The 26833-nt window shown below is 44.7% G+C and overlaps 1 protein-coding gene and 1 long non-coding RNA gene across 9 annotated transcripts; one reads left to right on the forward strand and one right to left on the reverse strand.

Annotated features, from left to right (window-relative positions):
* Positions 1 to 1661: 1661 nt before the first annotated feature.
* On the reverse strand, positions 1662 to 8042 carry LOC143273456 (uncharacterized). 2 transcript variants are annotated; one of them, XR_013051557.1, is made up of 3 exons: positions 7864 to 8042; positions 4678 to 4810; positions 1662 to 2359 (listed from the first exon to the last, which is right to left on the reverse strand). It is a non-coding gene; the product is annotated as an uncharacterized LOC143273456 (long non-coding RNA). The 2 variants fall into 2 exon arrangements; XR_013051556.1 differs by having other exon boundaries at positions 7850 to 8042.
* Positions 3314 to 17221, forward strand: Fam50b (family with sequence similarity 50 member B). 7 transcript variants are annotated; one of them, XM_076573162.1, is made up of 4 exons: positions 3406 to 3462; positions 4597 to 4789; positions 15425 to 15540; positions 16062 to 17221. In XM_076573162.1, exon 4 carries the CDS (start codon positions 16143 to 16145, stop codon positions 17148 to 17150), a length of 1008 nt encoding a protein of 335 aa, XP_076429277.1. In that variant the 5' UTR covers positions 3406 to 3462; positions 4597 to 4789; positions 15425 to 15540; positions 16062 to 16142; the 3' UTR covers positions 17151 to 17221. The 7 variants fall into 7 exon arrangements, with proteins under 7 accessions (XP_006983579.1, XP_042134265.1, XP_042134264.1 ...); XM_042278331.2 differs by lacking the exons at positions 4597 to 4789; positions 15425 to 15540 and adding an exon at positions 4905 to 5033 and having other exon boundaries at positions 3389 to 3462; XM_042278330.2 differs by lacking the exons at positions 4597 to 4789; positions 15425 to 15540 and adding an exon at positions 4905 to 4982 and having other exon boundaries at positions 3396 to 3462.
* The last annotated feature ends 9612 nt before the right edge of the window (positions 17222 to 26833 follow it).

Consider the following 26833-nt stretch of genomic DNA (forward strand, 5'->3'; position numbering starts at 1 on the left):
TTTTGCTGTTGCTGAGTGGAAACAGAGGTAGAGTCTGCCTATTGCACTCTGTGTGCAGCTAGCATTGCTATTCTGATACCCTTTCCACCACTGGATGCTGTTCTAATGCCCTCTCCACCAATGGATGCTGTTCTAATGCCCTCTCCACCACTGGATGCTGTTCTAATGCCCTCTCCACCACTGGATGCTGTTCTAATGCCCTCTCCACCAATGGATGCTGTTCTAATGCCCTCTTCACCACTGGACGCTGTTCTAATGCCCTCTCCATCACTGGACGCTGTTCTAATGCCCTCTCCACCACTGGATGCTGTTCTAATGCCCTCTCCACCACTGGATGCTGTTCTGATGCCCTCTCCACCACTGGATGCTGTTCTGATGCCCTCTCCACCACTGGATGCTGTTCTAATGCCCTCTCCACCACTGGATGCTGTTCTAATGCCCTTTCCACCACTGGACGCTGTTCTAATGCCCTCTCCACCACTGGATGCTGTTCTAATGCCCTTTCCACCACTGGATGCTGTTCTGATGCCCTCTCCACCACTGGATGCTGTTCTGATACCCTTTCCACCACTGTGTCATTGGTTGTTCCTGCCATAGCCCTCAGCTGTAGCCCCCTGGGTTTCTGCCAGCTTCCTACACAACAGAGCTGTTTAGCCTATCATGTACTTATTGTAGCTCAAAACCTCTTGAGCCTTTCTGTCCCAATCTTACTTTTTTAATCAAGTTGTACAAAGAAGCAACTTGAGGAGGGAGGAGTCTGAAAATGCACTGATACCTTGGGGGCACCCAAAACACCAGCAGCCATTTAACATTCACAGGCACGAAATATTGTAGCATTTTCTCCATAACCTCACTTGGACAGATTGTTGGAATTCAGGCATCTGTACTGACCTGCCCTTAGGGTCCTGACAGGATATATATACCTCAGCTGCAGTCACTAAGAGCACCTCCTGTGCCTATTCGCTATGTTTCCTTACTTTCTCCTTTCTCTTTCCCTTCCTCATCCCCAGGGACGGGTCCCTGCCCCCTTCTCTGACCCCTCTCTCCCCTCCCCTCAATAAACCTCCTACGTGGGCCCTGTTGCATAGTGTGACTCCTTCCCGCCATTTTAAAAATACAACACAGATGTTAACACTCCCTAAGGATTTCATTGTGGTGCCTGACACCTGCACCCCGGGTAAACCAATAACCCATCCCCGTCCTTTAGGGTGCGCACATATATTTCAGATGCTTTTCTAATTGTAAGGCTCAGAAGTTAGCACGATTTAAATGAAAGCTTTTCACAGAGAGTGGGCCACAGTGCCCCAAAAGCCCCTGCCCTGAGGTCCCTGCTGAATTTGCTTCCATCTTCTCGAGTCTCTGGAGAAACCAGTCCTATCCTGCTCAGTGGACTGATGTATCACACACTGCCTCACCCATGCTCGGCTTCCTCACCATCATTTCTACCTCGTTTTCTCCCCTCACTGCCTGATTCTTCCTGTGTGGTCCAAGTTTTAGTACAGACCTAATTTGTTCTCTCTTCCTTGTGCCCTCCCCAAGCAATAAGAAACAGCAAGCCAATGCTTATGTCTCATTTTTCCTCTCTCTCTTTTCTAAGTCAGTTCAGCATCCCCCCCCACCCCCGCCTTTCTCCACTTTGCCTGCCAATTTGGAGGCTGGGGTGAAGGTGGGCACCTACATTTTATTTTCTTTCCAATGTGGGCAAGTTCTTTCTGAGCAGAGAGCTGAGCCTCAATTGTATGCCCTGTCACCCCCTGCAGTAGCAGTGAAATCTGCCAGACTTCCTGAGAATCTTGTTCCACACACAGCGCTTTCAGGGACTTCGGTATGTCCTTTGGTCCATCAGCCATTAGGGCAGTCCCTGTGTATTCTCTCTTAATGGACCACATTCATCAAGGAAGCATACCACCTCCTAAGACATCAAGGAAGACAGCTCCACCAGGATTTCTCCCATGGACTTCCCTGACTTTTCCCAAGAGCAGGTAGCCCAGCCTCAGTAGCATGTCTCATCACCAATAGCAGAGACTACTACAGCCAAGAGGCACCCATTCCATACCACACGGATTCCATTCCACCACACCAGGATCACCCTCACAGATGCTCCATCACCCTTAGACAGCTTGGTTTCAATTACATGTCTCATCACCCAGAACAAAAAATACAACTCTTCCTCCCAAAATATTGCCTTAACAGGCCAATGCCTAACAGCCGTCAGAGGCTTGATCGAATGGAGACAAGCATGCTCATGTCTGGGGTGCTGGGCTCTTTGTCAAGGCATTGTCATTCTGATTGCAGTGCAGGACATAGATGCTGGAGCTGGCCTTTGTACAGGGGACATCGGACTCCAAAGGGAAATAGCCTGGGAAAGAAAGAAAGAGGCAATTAGTAAGCTTTCTCTGTAGATACAGCCAGCTCACTGGACTGTGAAGATTCAAGGGGCAGAGATGAAGGCTCCTCAGCGGGAGTGTCAAGAAATTAGGGACCGTGTTTTTAAATCGCCACACAGATTAAAAGGTTGTTAACCATTCTATCCAACAGCTATTTGAAGAGCACTTCAAAGAGTTGGGGCATAGTATGACATATCCAATACCAGCACTTTGGAGGCCGAGGCAGGAAGATTGCAAGTTAGAGGAGGCTAGCCTGAGCCGCATAGGATGACTCTATCTAAAAAAATAAATAAATAAATAAATAAAATCATAAAATAAACAAAAAACCATTTTATAGAAATTAGAAATCCTTTGAACTTTTATAGCACATACATGAAAGAAATTACTAGGTCCCCCCACCCAGTGGAGGGTGTATGTAGGGTTTCCCATATTTGACAGTTCTAAGACATCAAACAAAGAACCATCCACTTTGAGGGTCGAAACTCTGAAGTAAATATTTTCTCTTGCTTTCTATTTATTTATTTAGAAATAAAATTCTATAAATGTATATCCTTACCAGTAATAAAATCTTGAAATTAAAAAAAAAACTTTTCCAAAATATCAAAGTTATTCTGATCAGCCTTACTACAGGCTAGATGGAATAATAGCTTTCTGTTTGCTCTGTAGATTAGATCACAACTGTTATCATATGAAAAGGCAATAAAATCATTCTGTCAAGAGAGTGCCAGTATTTTAGACTGGTGCATCACATAAGCTCCTTAGTAACAACCTACACACAATGAGTAATTAATTTATAAGAGTAAGTAAGCCCAAGTGAGCAAGAGCAATCCAGGAAATCTTTATGGAAGGATTAGATTTCAGTTGGCTGGAGAGGAGAGGCAGCAGGGCTAAGTCAACCAGTCAACCCAAGTCGGCAGTTACACATGACCACCACCTGACTGGCCCAGCCTCTCTCCTGATTGGTTAGAACCTGCCATAGCAGTTGGCCAATGTTTTGCATATTTTCTGTGTCAGTTAGAACAAACAATATCTACAAAAGCACCAGAAGGAATAATCTTGGCTCATTTATCAAAAGGTGAGGATTGGCTTAAATCCAGCTGGGGCAGATGTGAGAAGTACAGCTGTTTAAACTCTAGTAACCAATTGTGAAGGAAGTTGAATGTTAAGCAAAGGAATTTGTCCATTATCTTGCAAGCAAAGGAGACTAATGAACCTTATCAGTAACATAATATCAACATTTTTATTGTCATTTAGGAATGCTTCCCAGAGTAATTAAACTAGAAGAAATGAGGAAGATATTTTATGGGCATTGTTGTAATAATCCAGGCACGGGCTATCAACTATGGACTAGAAAAATAGAAATTGGGGCTTGTGCATGGTATTGATTACTTTTCACTTCTGTGACAAAATACCAGGCGAAAGCCACTTAAGAAAGAGGGAAGGGTTTATTGTAGCTGATTGTTAGACTCACATTTTATCAGGATGAGGAGGTGTGGTAGTGGGAACACAAGGCAGTCGGTCAGAAAGAGAGGTAAGTGCTTGTGTTCATCTGGCTTTCTGTATTTCTCCTTTCTTCTCAATCTGGGACTCAAGCCCACGGCATGGTAATGCCACATTAAGGATAATTAGCTCTTCCTTGGTTATGCCTTTCTGAAAATACCTCAGAGCTGTGTCTCCTATAATTCCAAATCCTGTTGGTTGACAAGATTAACTATTCCATGAAAGCCTCACCTTTTTAAGTCTGTTACTGTGAGCTTATAATAGGTCACATACTGAATACCTCATGTGCGTCTGTTAAATTGTTCTTTTCTGCCACGGCATCAGTAGGCAGTTCTAGCCAAGCAGCCTCGTGCTGAGGACCTGAGACTGTCTGCACTCTCTCTCTCTGACTTCTCCAATGCAGAGGCAATGAGCTTGACACACAGGACTGTCGATATCCACACAATAACTATCAGCCACTGAGAACAGGAGGCCTGAGATAAGTGCTTTCTCCATCCCATGGTGCTGAGATTTATTTGAGAGCTTCCCAAAGTCCCTCTGGGATCTAGCAGTTCAGTCCTTTGGATCTGGAGTGGAATGTGTTAAAAGCTCGGTCCCAGATTGACACTACTAGGTTGTGGAATGCTTAAATAATGTGACCTAATGGAGACTGTGAAGCATTGATTTCTTTCTCTTCTTCTCTACTTTCTGGCTGTCCTGGAGTCGCCAGCTTCCTCTGCTGTGTGCTCCCACAGCGAGATCAATTTGCCAGGAGGTGAAACTCTTAGAAGTATAAGCCAAAGCCACCTACCTCTCTTGCCTTACAAGCTGATCATCTCAGGCATGTTGTTCTAATAACGGAAAGCTGACTGAAATGCAGTTTCTTTGAGGCATGGGACATGGTATTATAGTCTCCTTATAAGGTAACAGTTCTGTGATCTTACCTTCAGAGAAAATAGAAGGCTGTGATTCCTTCTTGCCCGTAATATGGTTGATCAAAATGATTTTCTCTTATATGTGCCATGCTCTTTATTCTAGCTGCCCCAGCTCCAGGGCAGACCCTGATTGACTTCCTGAAGAGACTGTTTGTCACTTTTAACCATTGCCCTGGCCACAGTAAGTAGGCAGAATAAGAAGAAATCAGTCAGGAGATCTGGGTCCAAACTCGTAAGTAATCAAATAAGACAGCATGTGGCCCCTGGAAATGGCTAGAATCATCTTAGGGCCCTAAGGAGTGCCAGCCTAAGGAAGCAGAGAGGAGGGGAATCACTAAACTTCTGAATCAAACCTCATGCATAGTTTCTGATAAGTGCATTATTAAGCATTTTTTTTTGAAGCCAGTTTGAGGCAGGTTTCTCCTGCCTGCTTAAAGAATGGTTCTCAACTGCTAGTGTGCAAACAAATTTTATAAGTTACAGGTCTATAAATCATTCCTGCTTGGTAATTTTACTACTACTCATTGGTAGCAAAAATAGTGAAAGGACATAGAACAGGTTGAGCTAATATTCTAAATGCTTGTTCTGATTTAGTGTCTTCTTTTAGAAAAACAAACAAACAAGAAACTAGATCATTTACTTACAGTATGTTCAGAAACAGATTCTCAACTAGAATATATATGCAAAGAAACAAATGACTGAAAATAAAAAACCTAGTTTTTTTTATATATAAAATTCACAATTCATCAAAGCAAAGACTGTCAGATATATAAAAATGAAAACATAAGAAATTGTTATATTGGAAAAATTCCAAACGTAAGTAAAGTTAAGACAAACAAGTGGGGAGAAACAGTTGAAGCTTATATAACAGATTAAGGATTGGTGCTCTCTATGTACAGAGTTCTTGTAAATCAATAAGAAAAGAACAAATCTCAGTAGAAAAGGATCTGGGGTGTCACTCAGCAGTAGCATGCTTGCCTAGCACTCATGAGGCCAGGGTTCCATCCCCAACACTGCAAAAAAAAAAATGGAGGGTGGTGGTAAAATACATGATCACAAATTTTAAGCAACATATGACAAGAGGCTAAATTTAAGGTCAAAGCCAGGGCCATCGAGTTAATAATGGTTACCTATAATCATTATTATCCATACTACAAGTAAATAATACATATAAACTAGTGTATATTAAGCACCAGAAGATTATCTCAGAGGTGTATAATAATGATTAGTATAGGGTTTAAAATGTCAACACTAAGATGGTGACAAAATCCATTGAGTCCATTTTCAAAGATCAGAACCTTCAGTTTTATGGCAAAAACAAGTATCTATTGCTGGAAGTTATCAACCCATAGAATGACTCCATTCACATTAAAATGCATGCTAACATATAAATCAAAGTCCATGAAGAAAGTCCTATATATTAACAGTTATTTCTCACATTTAAGAGATCATTCTACAAAACTGCCAAAATATTCTACGAAGTGCCAAAATAGTTTCATTTTATAATAAAGAGTTAAATGAGAACAAATCAGGCAGAAATTCAGGCTAGGAAATCTGTACTGGGTGCAATCATGTTTGGGAGAGGAAGACATGAATATGTGAAGGGAAGGAAGGAAAAAATTTCCCTTTCCTGGAAAGTTAGAGAAAAGCAAATATCTTCCTCAACCAAGAAAAGAGGCATGCAGAGGCTTCAAAGGGACTTCCTGGTGAATGGAGATGTGTTTGGCTGTCTTCCAGCATAAGTTCCTGCCAAAGTTGTTGACTGGCTTCTTGGAAAGTCTGAGCCGTGGTCCCCAGTGCTTTACCAGGCTCTGTCTGCTCGGGTCAGTGACCTCCTCCTCCTCCTCCTCGATTGCCAAACCCTGGGTCCTTGCATTCTCAGCCCTGTGGATCCACCTTTGGACTGAGTTGATAACGGGTTAGCACTGTTGTGAATGGACAAAGTCTAATTGGACCCTATAAGCTAATGTTTTAGTGGACTTGCATCTCTCGCTCCACAAACTGGAGTTTGGAGTCTCTGGATAATAAGCTCCACTCCCCGGGATAGAGGTGTAACACTAACAAACAGGCCACGGGCTCTCTTTATCCATGTCTTGTGGTAAACTTAGTATGTGAGTTAGGAAGCCATGCTCTTGGCTGAATCCTAGCCCTATCCAAATCAAAAGGGCCAGAAAGTCTCAGATTGCAAGAGTTCAGAAGTAAAACCAACCAGCCAATCAACCAACCCTGAACCTTAAAATAGACAAGTGACCTCCCCAAATATCAAGTTTGCTTTACAGTCGGTATGAGAGCCTAGTGTGGACACCAGGAGCCTCAGACCTCAGGCAGCATGACTTCCCCCCTGCCGCACTCCATTCACTGCCAAGTGCAGAAGTCCGGGGGCCTTAGGGGTTTGTAAAGAGTGAACTTTGGCCCTTTGATTCTAAATAGGGAACTGAAAACAAAGACGTGGCAGGGAATATCTTTACAGCGACACCTAGAGTCGCTGATGTCAATAGCATTTCAGAATCACCACTCAAATGGCACATTTCTTAGTCAGTTGTCAAATGCTCACTGAAGCTGTAAAACAGTCAGGTCCGAGAGCACGAAAAACAGCGCTGCCGCAGCAAGGGGCCGGGCGACCTAGCACCCCATCTGTGATGAATCATCTCAGTTGCCAACTTGATTGAATTGAGAAGCACACTCTCTCTCTCTCTCTCTCTCTCTCTCTCTCTCTCTCTCTCTCTCTCTCTCTCTCTCTCTCTGTGTGTGTGTGTGTGTGTGTGTGTGTGTGTGTGTGTGTGTGTGTGTGTGTACAACTAATGTCGGAGGGACACCTGTCCTGACCCACGAGCTGGAGAACCTGGAGGGAATGAAAGGGAGTGGCGTGGGGAGACTGGTCACGGTGCAGGGGTTCCCTCTTCTGTCTCCTCACCATCCTGATGGGAGCTGCTTCAGCTCACTTCTCCCTGCCGTAACAGATGGTCCTCTGGATCTGAGGGCTCATTAAATCTTTCCTCCTCTGATGTAACCCATGTCAATCATTCTGTCATCAGTGTGAGAACTTACCTCACTGTTCTTACCTAGTCATCTGCAGTCCTGCCAAATAGATCCTTGGTCCAGTCTTGGGAAGTATTGTACAGATAAGTTGTTGCATCCTGGCAAAATATGCACTTTGCTAAAGGCCTTTTGGCAGCATATAAAATACAGTCAATTCTTAGGTGCAAACCCTGGGAACATGATGGCTGCAGTTGGTGGTCACCATGGTAATCTCAGAATTATAAGATGTAAGCAACAATCTCCATTTGCTAGCTTCTCACCCAACTACAACCCAACAGAAGCAACTTAATGGAGAAAGAATTTCTTTTGGTTCACAGTTTCAAAGGGTTCAGTCCATGGTCACTGGGTCCCACTTGCTTGGAAAGGACATCACGGCAATGGGAGTGTGTGGCAGAAGAGAACTCTTCACTTCCTGGCAGGCCAGGAAGGAGAGCAGGACAAGAGAGGGACAGATATAACATGCCCCCTACCCACTAAGGACCCAAGCCCAGTGACCCACTCCCTCCAGGTAGGCCCTATCTCCTCATGTTCCGATCACAATGTGGAGACCAAACTTTGAAAACACATGTCTGTGAGAGCATTCCTATTAAACCCATAGCATTTCCACCATCTGCATGTCATCTACTTGGAATTTCACGATCCTGCAATCCTGTATGTCAGAGTTCTGCCAGGGAGGACAAGGTGTGTAATCACTTAAGGCACAAAGACCCAATCCTACCCCATGGGTGATTATAGATAATCCCTTGACTTGGCAGAAATTCAGGGAGTTAATTCTTGTTACATTTCTTGTTACAATTCTTGTTTATTTCAATAAACTCTGAAACTCCTACATCTTAGGAGTAGTATGTTGAAGAATGGACTTCCTGTGTCAGAATGGGCACCTTAACTTGTCTTATGGAAGCATTTGGAGAGAAGGGTGTCATGCCCATTGACATCAATGTTATAAGTACAGCTCATCATGTGCCATGGACAGGGGCAAGCATCCTGGCTGAATGTCTTAATTAGGGTTTATATTGCTGTGAAGAGACACCGTGACCATGACAACTCTTATAAAGGAAAACATTTAATTGGTACTGGCTTAGTTCAAAGGTTTAGTCCATTATTGTCATAGAAGGAAACAGGGCAGCATGCAAGGAGGCATAGTGCTGGAGAAAGAACTTAGGTCTTTTTTTTTTTTTTTTTTTTTCAAGACAAGGTTTCTCTATGTAGCTTTGGAGCCTGTCCTGAAACTCACTCTGTAGCCCAGGCTGGCCTCGAACTCACAGAGATCCACCTGCCTCTGCCTCCCAAGTGCTGGGATTAAAGGTGTGCACTACCACCGCCCTACGAGTTCTAGGTCTTGATCTGCTGGCAGCAGAGAGTAAATTGACTTGACTTTCTGAGGCCTCAAAGCCCACCCACAGTGACATAATTCCTTCAACAAGGCCACATCTACTCCAACAAGGCCACACTTCCTAATAGTGCCATTCCCTATGGGCCAAGCATTCAAACACATGGAGTCTATGTGGGCCATAACTTATTCAAACCACCACACTAATGTTGCCCATTTGTCTTCTGAGATCACCGTCAATATTCTATTGGGCAAAATTTCTTCTGTTGACACTATAAAGTCACAGCCCACAGAGAAGGCACTGTTTCTAGAAATTATAACAACGGGCCTGGAGTGGTAGATCAGTGGCACAGAGATGGCACACCTTGGGTGACAACCTGGGTTTGATCTCTAGCACCTAAAGAGAGAGAAAGGAGTAAGGAGAGGGAGGGAAAGATAGGCAAGGAAAGAAGAACTGACTGTGGTGGCAGACCAGTTACTTAAAATCGCCCGTGTTGAAGGAAGTTCAGCATTTAGATGGGAATTTCAAAATAACTCAGAATGCATCATAAATCTAAATGGAAAACTATAAAACTTTTAGAAGCGCTCATAAGAAGCCAATTTTATAACCTTGGTTTAAATACCAAAAGCATGACCCATGGACAACTGATAAATGGACTTTATCAAAATTAAAACTATTTTTTCTACAAAGGACACCTACAGGCCTGAAAGAAAAGCTAGAAATCCTTGTAGATCACATGTCACATGAAGGAATTATTCACAGAATACAACAGGAACATTCAAAACTATCAAGTAGAATGGCAAAACACCACACAGTTAAAAAATTAGGAATTGTTAATTTCTAGAAATTTCCATTTCATGTTTTCTGGGCTATTGTTGAGTTCATGTAATTAATTTTTTAATTAAGAAAATTCATGTAGATGAGTGATTTGCCTACATGTATGTCTATGTACAATATATACATAAATGCCTACAGGGGCCAGAAGAGGGCGTTGGACCCCCTGGAACTGGAGTTACAGATAGTTATGAGCTGCTTTGTGGGTGCTAGGAATGTAACCCAGGTCCTCTGCAAAAACATTAAATGATTTTAACTGCTGAATTACCTGTCCAGCCCCTTGAAGCTGAAAAGCAAAATCAAGGATAAGAGAAAACTGTTGTGCATGATTGTGCACAAGCTAAAATCCATAGCACTGGACATGGAAAGAGGTGTAATCACTGTAAGTAAAATTTTAAAAAGTGTGTGTGTGTGTGTGTGTGTGTGTGTGTGTGTGTGTGTGTGTGTGTGTGTGTGTTTAGGGGTGGTCTCAAGTGGAGGTTAGAGGAAAATGTCAAGGGCTGATCCTTGCTTTCCATCTTAAAGTTTGAGTCAGAATCTTTGTCTTGTTTCTGCTGCTGAGCTGGCTGCAAACTTCCTGTGAACTTTACCCAGTGGGGAATATTGTGGTGATATTGTGTCCTCCAATATATTGTGCTCCTTAATAAACTTGTCTGGGGTTAGAGAACAAAACAGCCACTAGATAGACACAGAGGCCAGAAAATGGTGGCACACACACACACCTTTAATCCTAGCATTCTGGAGGCAGAGATACATCCATACCTCTGTGAGTTCAAAGCCACACTGGAAACAGCCAGGCATGGTGACACATGTCTTTAATCCCAGGAAGTGATGGCAGAAAGCAGAATGGTATATAAGGCGTAAAACCAAGAACTAGAACTCTGTTAAGCTTTTAGGCTTTTGAGCAGCAGTTCAGCTGAGATCCATTCGGATCAGGAAACAGAGGTTTGTTCTGCTTCTCTGATCTTCCAGCATTCACCCCAATAACTGGTACTGGGTTTTTTTGTTTGTTTGTCCCCCGTCTCCCCATCCCGCCCCCCCCTTGCCTCCAGCCCCCAGCTGAGGACCGAACTCAGGGCATTGAGCTAAATAAATCCGTGTTAAGATTCCTGCTACAGAATACTGCTGTCTTTGCATCCCTTCTCACTGCAGGAATGCTGGGTTGGAGACCTGTATCATTCCATCTGGCTCTACAAATGTGGGTCGTCAGGGTTCCACCTGCTGAGTCATCTCCACTGCTTTCACTTTCCTTAACTTTTTGTTAAAGATGTTGCCAAGAGCTTTTTACAACAGAGCTTCAGCAAGATCTCCCCTAGATCAAGAGTCAATCAATCCCTCCTTCCTTCGTCTGGAAGACTGAACTTTCGACCACAACACTGAGGAATAACTGATAGTAACACAGCAGAACGTGGCACTGCAGCTAGGGTGTGGAGGTCGGGGTGGTACAGAATGGCAGAGCTCAGGATTTTATCAGCTCCAGCTGTGTGTCTGCCTGGACCCCAGCACAGAGCTAGAGTGCCTCCCCAAGGCTGGAGCAAGCTCCTTGCCCTCAGGCAGATGGGAAAGGGGGATCTCAGGGCCACCACAGGTGTTTCTGAAATGAGAATGACTACAGTCTGCCAAAATTCACAGGCACCTGGGCATTTGTGAAAACTTCGATAACTAAACGCCAAAAAGAATGGCCTGTGTTTTATGCATGTATAAAAATTAATGGGGGATAAAAAGCCTTAGCTAAAACCATATCTCCAATTATAACCCAAATAAATTGTAAGCAGCTAGTTATATATTTTCTCTTATATAGTCCCATATCAAAGTGATGAGTAGCAAGAATGAAGGCCAGCAAGTTTTTTGTTTGTTTTCTTTTCTTTTAATGGTTTTCAGTTTGCTACCACAAACAGTGAAGTTTCTGATGGAAAAGACCAGTCTATATAAAGGTCAAAGTGGTCAAAATGGAGGCAGTAAGAAGCTGGTCCAAGCCCGGCAGTGGTAGTGCACTTGGGAGGCAGAGGCAGACAGATCTCTGTGAGTTCGAGGCCAGCCTGGGCTACAGAGTGAGTTCCAGGAAAGGCACAAAGCTACACAGAGAAACCCTGTCTAGAAAAACAAAACAAAACAAACAAACAGAAACTCAAGAAGCTGGTCCAAGGAAAAGTTTGTGGATTTCTTGTTCTATGTACATATTGCAAAATGGTCCCATCTCTGGGCACTGTCCTCCATGTTCATAGCCAGTTCATAAACCCTAGAGCAATGAGCCAAGTGAAATACACACAGGAAACTGCAGATGATATCAAAACTCCTCTGAGGCTGGTAGGTCCCTGGAGGGTCCTGATAGCTGGGAAAAGAATTAATCAGTCTTGTTTTCCATGAAGTGTGGAGTAGAAATGTGTGTTTGCAAAAGCTCTAGGGTATTCCAGAGTAGTAGTTCTCTGAGCAGACAGAGGTAGACATTCAGAATGCTCTGAATGGTTGAGGGAATTCTCTGTCAAATAAATGACTGAAAGTAAAAGGAACGAATTCACATGGGGTCAAATAGCACATTTGTCCCTATTGACAAGAACAAAGACACCATAGTAACCCTGTGAAAACACTGATGATGTAAATTCTGCTTTTCTTTACAGTCATGGTTCCCAGGAGTATTTAGCCCTCTTGCCCACCAGGTCAATGCTAGGTTCTAAAGCACCTTGATATCTTGGAATTTCATTTCCTAAGTGGATTGGGCTATCATTCCCCACCCACTTCCAGCCAAGACCTTGGTATTTCAGGGTAATCTCCCATCTTATTGTGAACCCCACAGCTGCCGTCCTAGAGAATAGCCCCAGAAACAGGATTTCCCACACCCAACTCTGCAGTTCCTAGGTGCATCAACCCCTCTGACACTCACAATGTTCTACTGGGTCTTGGCATTGACTATGTGGAGTGTGGCCTTTGCTGAGCCCAGGACAAAGGACTCAGGGAAGCAGCTGCCACTGCTCCAAGGTAGGAGAAGATACAAGTTTGTAAGCAATCTTTCATTCTTATCTTGTCCCTTGCCAAGGACAGAAGCCATCTGCTTTGAGTTTGTCAAAGCAAGACCACAGTGGTGTTAGATCACCAGTAAGCCTCATGGGGGGGGGGGGGTCTGGCAAAGGGCCAAGTTACTTCACAGGCTTGTTTTAGAACTGCCTACCGGAGCAGAGAGTGGGCTCATCCTTCCTCTGATTTGGACCAGTTTTAAGGGTCATGGGAAAAGCTGGAAAGAGGATGCAGAGTTGGAAGAAGATGCTGAATGGCTGGCAGTGTCTACCCTTTCCTTCATAAAATAACATGACCGTACTCTGCTTCAAGTAAACAGTTAAAGGAGCCATTCCTGACCTGTGTAAAACATTTTCTTTTCTAAGAAAACTATGATTTGGATGTGAAACAATGCTCCAAGGGGCTTTGATACTCAACCTATGGCTTGGACCTTGGGAGGCACTGAATAGAAGCAGGTAGAGGTCAGCAGGTGCAGGTCCTCAAGGTATTTTAAGTTTCTGGTCTTTTGGTCTCTACTACACATACCCTGATGTAAACAGGTGCCTAACCTCTTCCCTTGTTTTCTGTTATGTCTTGGTGTCCTGTCTGGTGAAACTGACAAGCTGTGTTTTGGTGATACATTGTGATACTGAAGCCAAAGATGCAGTACCTTAGAGACAGGATGGAGTTGTCTCCCTCTGTCCTTTACACATATGTCCTGACCTTGCTTCCTAGAAGCAAGCAGATTAAAGGTTTCCTACAGTTAAGCTATGATATGTTGCAAGATATTTGATGACACTGTGTAAAGATATGTCACTATGATTGGCTTAATAAAAAGCTAAACAGCCAATAGCTAGGCAGGAGGTATAGGCGGGACTTCCAGACAGATCTCTGGAATGAAGAAAGGGGGAGTCACCGGGTGCAGAGGAAGCAGGACAGGCAGGAGGAGAGATAAAAGCCACGAGCCAAGTGGCAGCAGGTCGAGTAATAGCAATGGGTTAATTTAAGTTACAAGAGCTACTGGGACAAGACTAAGCCATAGGCAGAGCCTTCATAGCAAGTCTCCGTGTCATTTTTTTGTGAGCTAGCAGCCTAAAGAAAAATCCGCCTACAATGATACCTGTTTTCCACAGTTAATTTGAGTTTAGAAACCTCTTTCCCAGATAATATATTTAGAGAAAGTGCTGTGTTAAATCGATCTAACAAAGCAAGTGCAATCTATATGTCATGACATTTGTGAGAGGTTAAGATTCTGGTATCAAATAATAGCTACAAGAACTAAGAGGTGTAGGACAAAAGGATCCCCAGCCACTGGGCCACATCAGGGGTTAAGTGGAGATGGCGGAGGAATGAGATCTGTCTTGAAGAGTGGGACAGCAGACACACTGCGGCAGTATGGCAGAGTTTCTAGGTGGTATTGAGTCCTCATAGAGGCCTGAAGTCATGGATTTAAAGTGAGGCTGGCCAGCAGCTTGTTCATTTTCTTGGTCAATCAACTACCTGGATGTAAGGGCTGAGAGAGACTCCAGGTTTAAACAGGATTAGGGTTTCTTAGAATTTCAGCAGGCAGGAGGTGTGAAGGCATTAGGAAGAAGTTTGATCCTTGGTGGGTGGAAAGCACAGAAGTATAGGAGGGTGTGATGATGGACAGGTGCAGGGGGCCTTTGGATGTGGAGGTCTGGGCTAACAGAGGGCAGTTGGAATCCAGAGAACTGAGAACATGAATGCAAAGGGACTATGTGGGGAACTTAAGAAGAATCTGTTGGTTGTCGTAAGAGCTAAGATATCACCATGTGGATAGGAGAATGAGTGGACAAGGAAGAGGTTACTGTAAGTGAGGGTGCTGGGTGGGCTGTGCTCCTACCACCCAGGATAGCAATGGGCTGGAATGGAAAAAGGCAGCAACTGAGCATGTGCTAATGATTTCCAAGGACTTAGCAGGACAAGGAATTCAAGCAGTGACCGCATTAGCAGGCCAGGGTGCAGCATTAGCTACAGAGCGTCTTGCAATATCAAAGAAAGTAAAAGTGTTATTGAAATGGTGACGAAACACATCTCACATTTAGATTTTTTTTTTTTTTGGTATGATGTAGAAAGTCAGAGAAAATACTGCTATGGAGCTATGTGGAGAAATGGTGTCCTCAGAGGAGATCTGGCTCCCATCTACTCCCAGAAAGTAAAAGGGGATGTCCTATGAGTTTGCCAATGCACTGTGTTCCAGAGAGCATGGGTGACTAGCTTGGGGTATGGGAAGAGTTGAATAAGGGGATGTTAGTTGTCATGGGGTGCATGGGTGTGAGTGAGAATCCATTGAGTAATGGTGGAGTTCTAGAAGGGTAAGGAAGGTTGAACTGGGACTAGTAGAAAGTGGTCAGTTCAAGTTGAGTCCATTAAATGAGGAGGTCTCTTTTTTTTGCTTTGGCTGAAGTGAAGAGAAGGCATTTTTTACTTAGCCTGCCTCTGCTGCATGCAGTTCCTCTGATGTCTTGTTTCTCACAGCAAGGGAGGGAGAGACCAGCGTTCATTTGCTTCTGTGTACTTTAGGTGAGTTCAACTAAGACTCCATGCAGAAATCATTCCTAAGACTGTGGTAGGGATGGAAGCTGGTCAGGACCTGCCAGGACCATAACATTAATGGGAATTTAAGCTAGCTGATTCCAATTTTTCTATGGTCAGCACTCACAAGCCCAGGCCTAGGCTCTCTTGTGCCCTGCTCTGGCATGGCTATGCTTGAGCAGACACACCTAGGCAGCATGTGGAATAAAAGCTTGCTCCGTAGGGCTTGCTCCGTAGGTCAACCTCCACATGCTGCTCCTCAAAACTCACACTGTACAGTAGTGACACAAGGCTATCTCAATTTGAAGTAAAATTGCTCCCTTGGTGATAGCAGTTGCTTTTCACGTGCTCAAGGGCCTTATGTGGCCTTATGTAGTTACCACACTGGGTCACCTCAGAGACAGAATCATCCGACAGAGAGGAAGTTCTATCAAAAGGTGCTGGTGTAGACCACTAAGGAAGCTGCCGTGCTGGTTTGATTCCCAACCGTTTTGTTTGTTTGTTCCTAGCTGCAGAATCTGACGTCAGACCCAGAAGGCTACCAGAGACAGAGACTGGGCAGGACGTAGGGACTGTGCTGAGCTGCAGGCATGGCGCAGTACAAGGGCACCATGCGGGAGGCCGGCCGGGCCATGCACCTGATCAAGAAGCGGGAGAAGCAGAAGGAGCAGATGGAGGTGCTTAAGCAGCGCATCGCGGAGGAGACCATCATGAAGTCAAAGGTGGACAAGAAGTTCTCAGCACACTACGACGCTGTGGAGGCCGAGCTGAAGTCCAGTACGGTGGGCCTGGTGACCCTGAATGACATGAAGGCCAAGCAGGAAGCCCTGCTGAGGGAACGGGAGATGCAACTGGCCAAGAGGGAGCAGCTGGAGCAGCGCCGGCTACAGCTGGAGATGCTGCGGGAGAAGGAGCGAAGGCGCGAACGCAAGCGGAAGATCTCCAACCTGTCCTTCACTCTGGAAGAGGAAGATGACGGCGACCAAGAGGATGGCCGCAGGGCCGAGGGCAATGAGGCCCACAGTGGTGGGGCCAAGAAGAACTTGGGCAAGAACCCCGATGTGGATACCAGCTTCCTGCCCGACCGCGAGCGCGAGGAAGAGGAGAACCGGCTACGCGAGGAGCTGAGGCAGGAGTGGGAGGCGAAGCGCGAGAAGGTGAAGGGCGAGGAGGTGGAGATCACTTTCAGCTACTGGGATGGTTCTGGCCACCGGCGCACGGTACGCATGCGCAAGGGCAGCACCGTGCAGCAGTTCCTGAAGAGGGCGCTACAGGGGCTGCGCAGGGATTTCCGGGAGCTGCGCGCGGCAGGCGTGGAGCAGCTCATGTATGTCAAGGAGGACCTCATCCTGCCGCACTACCACACCTTCTACGATTTCATTGTGGCCAAGGCGCGGGGCAAGAGTGGGCCACTCTTCAGCTTCGACGTGCACGACGATGTGCGGCTGCTGAGCGATGCCACGATGGAGAAAGACGAGTCGCACGCGGGCAAGGTGGTGCTGCGCAGCTGGTACGAGAAGAACAAACACATCTTCCCCGCCAGCCGCTGGGAGCCCTACGACCCCGAGAAGAAGTGGGACAGGTACACCATCCGGTGATACTGAACCCCTCTTGGGCAGCCTTACTCTCATATTACCGAAATTCAATAAATACAGAGGGTCCCCGTGAATCGCATGTGATGGTTCTGTTGCTGGTGTTGTTCTTTGTATTTTTAATGTTTCTGTTGTGCTCCCTGTGATAAGGGACACGTTTTTTTGTCTAAGTGGTTGTGCCCAGTGATTCGGCGGGCTGACAGACAGGGTCTGATTTTCTTTCTCAATGCTTTACTTGCTGCGGAGTTGTGAGCAAATCACTGTGCTCCGTAACTCAGTTTTCCCACCAATACTAGGAATTAAACACCTCACAAGGCCAAAGTGAGGAGAGAGTATTTGTGAACACTTAGAGCTCAGTAAATGCCTGCTGTTGTTTTTGTGGACCCAGTTGCTTTACATAAAAGAATTTCTGTGATCCAGCTCTGAAATGCCAGGACTAGGGTAGACCTACACATCACTGGTGTCAGGGTCAGTGGATGGTGGGGGGAGCCTCACAAAGCCCAGCAAATGGCCCCACCTCTGAGATTCCTTAACTAAATGGTTTAGCCAAAGGCTTAGGAGACCAGAAAGCTGGTATACAGCTTAGAAGACCAGTATCACCAATTTCCCTTCATCCAAAAGCTCCAGTAATGACTCCACATGACACTACTACGAACCCCACTCTTGGAGTTTTTATATTTTATTCGTTGTTGAGTGTTGTGTTCATTTTCATTTAAAAACATCTAAAGCCAGGCGGTGGCCGCGCACGCCTTTAATCCCAGCACTCAGAGGCAGCCAACCTGGTCTACAGAGTGAGTTCCAGGACAGCGGGGACTACAAAAAGAAACCTATCTCAAAAACAAACAAACAAACAAAAATTTAACATACTATGAATCACTTTTACAAAGCGTTTAGGTCACCCCTTTGACGTTAAAAGACCAAGGCACTTTGGGCCTCTTACTCTGTTTCTGGCACCAAGTTCTTGTGCCAGTCCAAGAACAAGCATTCTCACAACGTTGGTTGGCTTGGGTGCTGCTTGACTTTAGGATCACATACACACACTTCTCAATAGCCAGGTTGCGTCCAGAGTTTTCCTCAGGGCCAGATAGAGGCATCAGTCTGTTTTGAAGCCCAGCAAGCCTGAAGAGTTTAGGGCTTATGAAGTGCTCCTGATTCAGGTCAACACATCAGTCCTCCTGAAATAGAGAGAGACCTAATCTTCGGCCCCACCCCAAACCTGCACTTCAGAATGTGAGTGCCAGCAAGATCCCTGTATGCCTCAAGCTTGCTGAGACTGAAGGAGCCTCTGGCTGGTCAGATGTCTGCTCTCTAGTCAACACTACTTGGCTCAAGCCCTAGATTCAACAGCTGCTAATGGTCTACAGGTCGAAAGCCCTGTTCTGCAGTCCAGCTCTCATTTAAAAACTAGCACCGAACACATTCTAACTCCTGCATCTATTTCCTTGTTTTAATTATGCGTTGAAAAGTTATGTATATTTATGGGGTTCAAGGTTGTATTGTAATTTTTGAATTACAATGAAAATACAGTGGGTGATGAAATTAAGCTCTTTAACCTAGGCATCTCAGCTATTTTAACTTTTTGTATTGAGGACATGAAAATGTTGTTTTTAGTCAACGAAATGTGTAATATCTAAAACTATTAGACATATTCAACATGCTGTGCAATTGTCTTTACAGTTCAGACTCACCCCTCCTTCTGAGACTTTGACCCTCTGACCATTCTCCCATCGACTATCCTGCTCTATTTTTCCTGAATAAAACTGTGAGAACATGGGGTATTTTATCTTCTTGTGTTTGGTTTATTGCATAATATTTTCACTTCTATTCATGCTACTGAAAATAAAGTTTCCTTCTCAGAACTGAGTGTATTCCTTTGAGAGTAGACCACATTTTCTCCCCATCCCACATTCAGGTCCCCAGAAGTAACTGCTTTTTAGCAGAAATGGGAAATACACTTCTTTCTACATCCCTTAGGAATATCTGTATCCCATGCCTTTTGTGCTGTCGGTTTTCAGGTACCAATCCTACCTTACCACATGCAGTAACCTCCCCACCCCAATCCTTCCAAAAGTAAAGAAGATCTCAATCAGATCAATATTCATGTGTTCACAATAGGATCATTACAAATGCCCAATCATAATATATTATGAAGAAACTTTTTCTGGAATCAATATTTCTTGTTTTCTATTTTGACTCCTGTCTTGTCACTGAACATGCCTCATACTTTGTGTCAGTTGTGTCCTCTCTCAGTATTAGGGTCTTAGTGCCGCATTGTCAACCTAAAATTACATTCTCCAATGTAAATGTGTTTAGTTGAGAGTGACAGCAAAAGCCTTCGGTAGGCGGTGCCGTTCAAACCATGGAGGCTGCTGGTGTACCCTGGGAGGTCCAAAAGAGCAAGGGGTTTCAGAGACAGGAATGAGGAGAGTGCATACATCGTTTTGAGATAAAGAGAGTCTCGCTTATGAGGGAGCTGCAGCCATATGTTAGTGGACCCTGGGCCAGGCAAATGTTCTTTCTTCATGCATCAAACCCAGACTTTCCCATCTTGAGACTGAATCAGCAGCTAATTGGAATCTGATCTGTGGCTTTCCCACCCACTCCCATCCGGGGTGGGCGTTCTCCATGATGAGAACTGGTATTCTGGAACCATCCTTCTGCTCAAGCCTGAGGATTCCCACCTCTCTTTTCTGTGTCTTGATTTGCTTCCTCTGCTCAATGACTGAGGATGTTTAAGAAGTGTTGACATTGTGTTTGGCATGGCGGTGCACTCCTATAATCTTAGGTCTTCCAGAAGCTGAGACAGGAGGATGGCAAGCTCAAGGCCAGCCTAAGCAACTTGGGAAGAATTTGTGTCATAGAGAGCAAAAATATTAAAAAAGAGTCTGGGAATATAGCCCAGTGGTAGAGTGTTCCCTTAGTATTCTCAGGGTTCAATCCCTAGTCAAAACAAGCAAACAGTTGCTTCTAGAGCTTAAATTGCTAAACTGGACTCCACTGTAGCCTGTTATATAAATGGAAATGTGGCAGGTTGTACACCATCCTCTCTCAAGATGTGAAAGGCAAGGCCCACAGTCTTACCACTTCTGCATCAATTCCATAAAACACACTCAGCAGAAATATAGAAGTCACATCAGGCCTGGGAAAACCAAGACCCCCACCCCCCACCCCCCCCACTCACCCACACACACACATAGCTCTCCCTAGAGGAAGGCCAGACTGGCAACCTCTTTTTTGTTGCCTCCTCCTCAGAATATTCCCATTGCTCTGCTGACCTGTGCAGGCCCACTACATGGGCTTCTCCTCAAAGGCAGACACCCTTTGCTCTGCTGAACCCACACCCCATGAAGTCTTAACCCACAAGTGAGTTCTCACACCCTCTGTTTCCCACCATTAGTAGGCATCACATAATCTGTTGGGCAAGGTCTCTTCTCTCTTTCTGTGTGTTCCCCTGTCAACCCTGGAAGCCAAGACTTCATGATGTCTGCCTCCCCATGACCTCAGAAGCCAACTGGACTTCATGAGCCATTTGGATGAAGGCACCTCTCTTTAGAATGCCCTAACATAATAAGAACCTCATGCACCAAGACCCACACCTTTCCAGTGGAATTCAAGACAGATAGACAGACTAACAGGCTCCCTTAGATTGAATCTATAGGAAAGCTGTAACTTTTTCACAGAGGTACTAATGTGCCATAAGAATCTCCAAAGACACACACCACCCCTCCCACCCTGCTCCTGTCAGCAAGCTTACCCTGTGAAGTCATATTCCTCACTCCACCACCTCTAAGATGAACTCTGTGTTCTGACTGAGACATTACATTCCAAATCCACTCTCCAGGCTCGTGGATGATCAGCCAGCTCCATTCATTCACTCTCAGAGGTTTACAAATGGCTAGTCACGGTAGGAACCAGTATTCAGTAGATTGCAGCAGCTATTTTCATACCTCGACTCTTTTCATTACTTCCACTCCTATGCAGATCTTTTGAAACAGACTCGATGATTCCCATTCTACAAGTGGGGACCTGAAAGGCTCTAGTGATTTCTTGAAAGGTTTTCAGCTGGTATTGGCAGAATTGTGGTCCAACACTTTACTGCCTTGGTTTTTGTGCAGAGCCCTGACTTTGGTAGTGGCTCAACCATTTTGGTAATCATGGGTCACTCTCTAGAGCAGATGTGCTGTGCATACATCTCCCCAGCTTCCTTTTAGGGGCTCACCATTGTTGGATATGGGTCTGCCCCTTTATGACACTGATCATTCTAAATTGCCAGATCTCATAGCCTGAAGAAACAAGGCCACACCCACCCCTCCCTGCAACAACACTCCCCCTAAACTGTCCCTCTTAATGAAACTCCTTCCCAGAAGGAAGCCTCTCCTTCCCCTTTAATGCCACATTCATATTTCTCTGCTATCATGCACTACCTTTTTCTGACGCCTTCCACCTCAAGGTCCCATCATGGCTCCCATTGTCATGAGGTCCATTCTTGAAGGGTGATTTTGTGTTTTCAAACCAACCCACCTATTGCCTCTTCTTCTCTAACAACCACATTACCCCTGCTACACTGTATGGCAAGAGAATGGTGAACCACCCCTCAGGCTTGCCAATGCACTTTGTCACTGTCCTGGCTGCTACCTCTTGGTGTGTGTGTGTGTGTGTGTGTGTGTGTGTGTGTGTGTGTGTGTGTGTGTGTATTTTGCCAGGAAAGGGAAAAGAAGAGGGAGGGAGGAACAAGGCAGAGGAAGCTCTCCATTGTCTATCCCTACAAGGTGACTAATCCCATCATGAGGCCCTACCCTCATGAAGGCATCTAACCCTAAATTACCTCTCACCTCTGAATGTAAATTTATTGGGATTTAAGGTTTTAACATATACATTGGGGTATGGGGCATGATTATACTGCACTGGCTGCTAATCATGGCGATTGGGACCAGGAAGCTATGGAATAGTCCTTTTTGTACACTGTGAAAATACATGTTACTTTCATTGGTTTAATAAAGAGCCGACTGGCCAATAGCTAGGCAAGAAGAGGTTAGGCAGGAAAGCCAAACTGAGAGGATGCTGGGAAGAAGAAGGGCAGATGGAGAGGAAGCAGAAGATGAAAAGATGCTGAAAAAAGGTATTACCATGTGGTAGAGTGTGGATAAAAAATATGGGTTAATTTAAGATGTAAGAGCTAGTTAGTAACAAACCTAAGAGTTAGTAACAAGCCTAAGCTATAGGCCAATCATTTTAATAAGTCTCTGTGTGGTTATTTGGGAATGGGCTAGTGGGACAGAGAAATGCTGCCAGTCTATGGGTTTGATTTTAAGGGGAGGAATAGTAAATTCCCACCCTTCCCTCCAAGGGAGTCAGCTCTGTGTCACACTGAGTTGGGTGTGATGCTGGTGAGCAATAGACGACAGTGGAAGCATTTCTGCCATTTGGAGAAGTAATGCTTAGAACAATTAGCTGCTCCCAACACATCTAGGGGAGATGACAGTTGAGGTTAAGAGGTCTGGTGGCTGGTACCCCAGGACAGGGGAGGACAAAGCTAGACTTTCCTGCCAGGCCTCCCCCAACCTTGTTCTTCATAGCCTTTGGGAAGCATTGGGGCCCTAGGTGTGCCATACACACTGTTGAAGAATGTTTTGGATGCCGAGTGGAGGAGGCCCTGCACAGACGGTGCCTGAGATCCCAAATGATGACCAGTGGCATTTTCAAAGATGTAAGGGGGTGAGGGCAAGAAGGACATTGAGTATTTTGTAAAACTGTTTTTCCACTAAAATGAATATGTTTGTATGGAGATTGTGATTTTTTTTTTCTTTTTGGGAGATCTAGAAAATCTTTAAAATGAAAGCATAATCATTGTAAATACTGAGCTTGTGTGTGTAGGGGGAGGGGGAATGGATCTTAATTTGGCCACAGGGGGAGATGACCATGCTGTGAATATCCCTGCTGCCATTGGGATCTGAAGGTCTGGGAACCTTGGAGCTAGTCTAGTAGTCTCATGCTACAGAGTAGAAATGAGGCGTATGACAGGGAAGTGGCTAGCCTGGGGTGGCAGGCCTGGTTAGCAAAGCAGCAGCAAATCAGATAGCTCTGATGCCAGGTTCCTTCTTCCCTTCACCCTGCCTCAGGTACCCTGGGGTGGTATGAAGACCTCAGAATTTCCCAGAACTGTGACTGGATGAGATCTCTTTATTGAAAATAAAATGAAGGTCTCCTGTTGATGTATCCAGGAGAGGCCATTAACTAATTGGAAGATCAGCATTTGCAGAGCCCTGCCTCCACTCTCCAGGCTTCAAATTTCCTAGTTGGGTAAAGCTGTGTTCCCTCACTTTGACAATAGGAAGGTGCCTTTGATTTCTTTTCAGCTGCCTTGGCGGAATGAATATGACAGTCCTGTGCAATCAGGGCAAAACAATCCTCTCACCCAGAGGCAACAGAGGAACCAAGCTTCAATGTCTCCCAGTAAAACCATTGGCACAAAACCTGCAATGGGTGCAAACTGAGTTTGTGCTTTTCATGATTCCTGAGCAAGAGGATTGGAGTTTCCCACTCCAATGGGGATGGCAACAGGAAAAGATATTTCCTGTAGTACACGCATATTTTTGCCAAGGAAATGTTATAGTTTATTATAGTGTATGGTAGTAAGAAAACAGCCTCTCTCATGTTTAACTCATCTTGGACATTTATTTCTAAAGAATCCATTACCTTCAGACCAAGTCTGACTTTACAAAAAAGACTATATATATTCATACACACACACACACACACATGGATATGGATATTGGCTGTGTACACAGAAGGGTATTACCTAGTAGGCACGTTATAACTAATTAGCTGGGCAAGAGGAGGCAGGTAGACTTAGTCATCACTTAGAGCCAACTTCCCAGCAGGCCTCCAGTCAGTCCCATCTAGCTTTTGTACCCTTATAGAAGCAATAGGATTTTGATGAAATAACTTCCTGACACAGAAGATGAGGGTCATAAAAGGTACAAGCTTTGCTCTCTCCTTCACTTGTGACCAGAAAAGCCAGCTGCTATACTCTAAGAGCAATGAGAAAGCCTCATGGAAAGAGTCACTTGGTAAGGAACAATGAATTAAATTCATCTGCCAGCAGTCAACACAAACTGGGCCGCAGTGCGGGAATCATATCCTCCCATCCCACGAGGCTTTCAGACAACTTCAGGCCAGCCAACAACACAACTGTCTCACGGGAGGCCACAGCCATATGCAACTAATGCATCTGTATTTACAGACATGCGTTTCTCATCATATGTACATGCCCACATAAAGTGCACGGCTCAGTGATCTTTAGCCTGTTCCCAGAGCTCTGCAAACATTATTAGCACAATATAATTCCAGAACATTTTTATCACTCCCAAAACAAACTCAGTGCTGGCTGCCAGACACTCTCATCCCACCTTCCTTCCCAGCTTTAGAAAGTTGCTTTTATCTGTTTCTGTAGATTTTCCTATTCTGGACATTTCAGATTCATGGAATTATGCAATTTATGGTCTTTCTGTCTCACTTCTATCCTTTATCACACTTTTTCCCCCCAGGCTCATCCGTGTCATACTGTGCACTAATATTTCATTCCTTTCTATGACCAAATAATGTTCATCACATAGATTTACCATATTTTTGTTTGTGCATCTGTACTTTGGTTTTGGGTGTGGTGGTTTGAAAGAGAAATGTCCCCCCCCTATACTTAGATATTTGAATATTTGGTCCCCAGTTGGTGGTGGTTTGGGAGGTTGTGGGACCTTCAGGAGTTGGATCCTTGCTAACAGAAATATGTCACACTGGCAGATGGACTTTGAGAATTCATGGTCTCACCCACTTCCCACTTGGTCTAAGTTTCATGATTGGATTTGAAGATGTGAGTTCTCAGCTTCTTGTTCCTGCTGCTTACTGCTGGACTCTAACGATGGACAGTAATCCGTTTAGAACTGATGCTGGTTAATTTTATGTCAGCTTGCCATAAACAAGAGTCATCTTAGAGGAGTGAATCCTACCTGAGAAAATGCCTCCATATGATTGGGCTGTAGGCACACCTGTAGAACATTTTCTTAATTAGTGATGGATGTGGGAGGGTCCATCCCATTGTGGGTGGGGCCACCCCAGGCTAGTGGTCCTCGGTTCTATAAGAAAGCAATTTGAGCAAGCCATAGTGAGCAAACCAGTAAGCAGAACCCCTCTATGGCCTCTGTATCAGTTCCTGCCTCTAGGTTCCTGCCCTGATTGAGTTCCTGCCCTGACTTCCTTTGGTGATGAATTATGAAGTGGAAGTGTATGCCTGATAAACCCTGTCTTGGTCAGCTTGCTTTTGGTCAGAGTTTCATCACAGCAACAGTAACCTTAACTAGGACAGACCATTAAGCCAAAGTAAATTGCTTTTAGTCCTGCTGTTTCATTGCAACAACAACAAAAAAGTAACTAATACGAAGCCCTTTGAGTTGTGTCCTCTCTGAGGATTTTGTCAATAATGCTACTAAGGAACATTTGTGTAGAAGCTTTTGTGAGTGTGTGATTCTGCAGTTCCTTGGGGGTTATACCTCAAAGTGGAATGGTGAGTCACACAGTAACTGATGTTACTTTGAGGATGTTTCCCCAGCAATTGCACTATTTCACATTTTCAGTAACAATTACAAAGGTTTTCAGATTCTCCACCTCCTCATCATTATAATCCATCTTTCTTACTAAAGCTGTCTTTGTGGCGATGAAGTGGTGTTTCAATGTGGATTTTGATTTGTATCTCCATAGTTATTAATATTAAGCATCCTTTTGTGTTTATTTACAATGTGTGTATTGTCCCTGAAGAAATGCCCATTTCTTTCACCCACTTTAGAAACCTTTTATTATTATAAAACAGGGAGCTCTAATTAGGGAGGTGTGAGTGAGGAAATACAAAAGATGAGGGTAAAATAACAGTGAGGATATCTGAGAAGTCATAAGGAATCATACTATTGAGTATCTACCTAAAAATACCTATAATATACATATGTAATTTAAATGAAAATTTCCTATCTGAACTAACAATGCTCCCTCCAAGAGACAAAGACCATCTAACAAACCCCCAATACCAGCCATGAGAAGTTCTCTTTTGAGCTGTTGGTCAAGATTGTGCAAGAGACTCCCAAAACAAAGCATTTTCCATTGCCCTTGGTGTCTCCCAGAGGTGGAAGTTAAGTCCCCATTCCTGGAGCTGTCATACACTTTAGTCACAGGGCCCAGAGTCCTCTGAGATGGAACTGACCTGAAAACCTCCTCCCTGAGGACATGCAAGCTTCCGAAGGAGGGAGGCAACCAACAGTCCTACCCAGCTATGACACCTCTGACCCACAAGAACATCAGCATGGCACAAGAACCCACGGGTGCAGCAGTGGCATGCATTGGTGGTAACCAACAGCTCTTTAACTGGACTTAAGACCTGCTCAATATGAAGGTAACAGTGCCTGGGGTACTGGTAACCTAACCAACTACCTAAGACTAGTTAAGTCATGGATCTTGGAAAAGAACCTACAAACACCACTTTACTAAATCAGCATAATCCCTAACTGCATTCTAAATATTTGAAGAGGATTCCAAAGCTTGGAAACTACCTTCCTCTGACAGATGTGCTGGACTGAGCAGCCTGCTTACAGTCTTCCTTCTCTGGGAGTCTGACTGGCCTGCCTCAGGATGACTTAGGACAGTCTTCT

The sequence above is a fragment of the Peromyscus maniculatus genome, chromosome 5 (assembly GCF_049852395.1).
Source record: "Peromyscus maniculatus bairdii isolate BWxNUB_F1_BW_parent chromosome 5, HU_Pman_BW_mat_3.1, whole genome shotgun sequence".
Lineage (NCBI taxonomy): Eukaryota > Metazoa > Chordata > Mammalia > Rodentia > Cricetidae > Peromyscus > Peromyscus maniculatus.

Bases quoted from the DNA above. Each gene is read 5' to 3' on its own strand.
- Fam50b (XM_006983517.4), top strand. From the start codon at position 16,143: ATGGCGCAGTACAAGGGCACCATGCGGGAGGCCGGCCGGGCCATGCAC.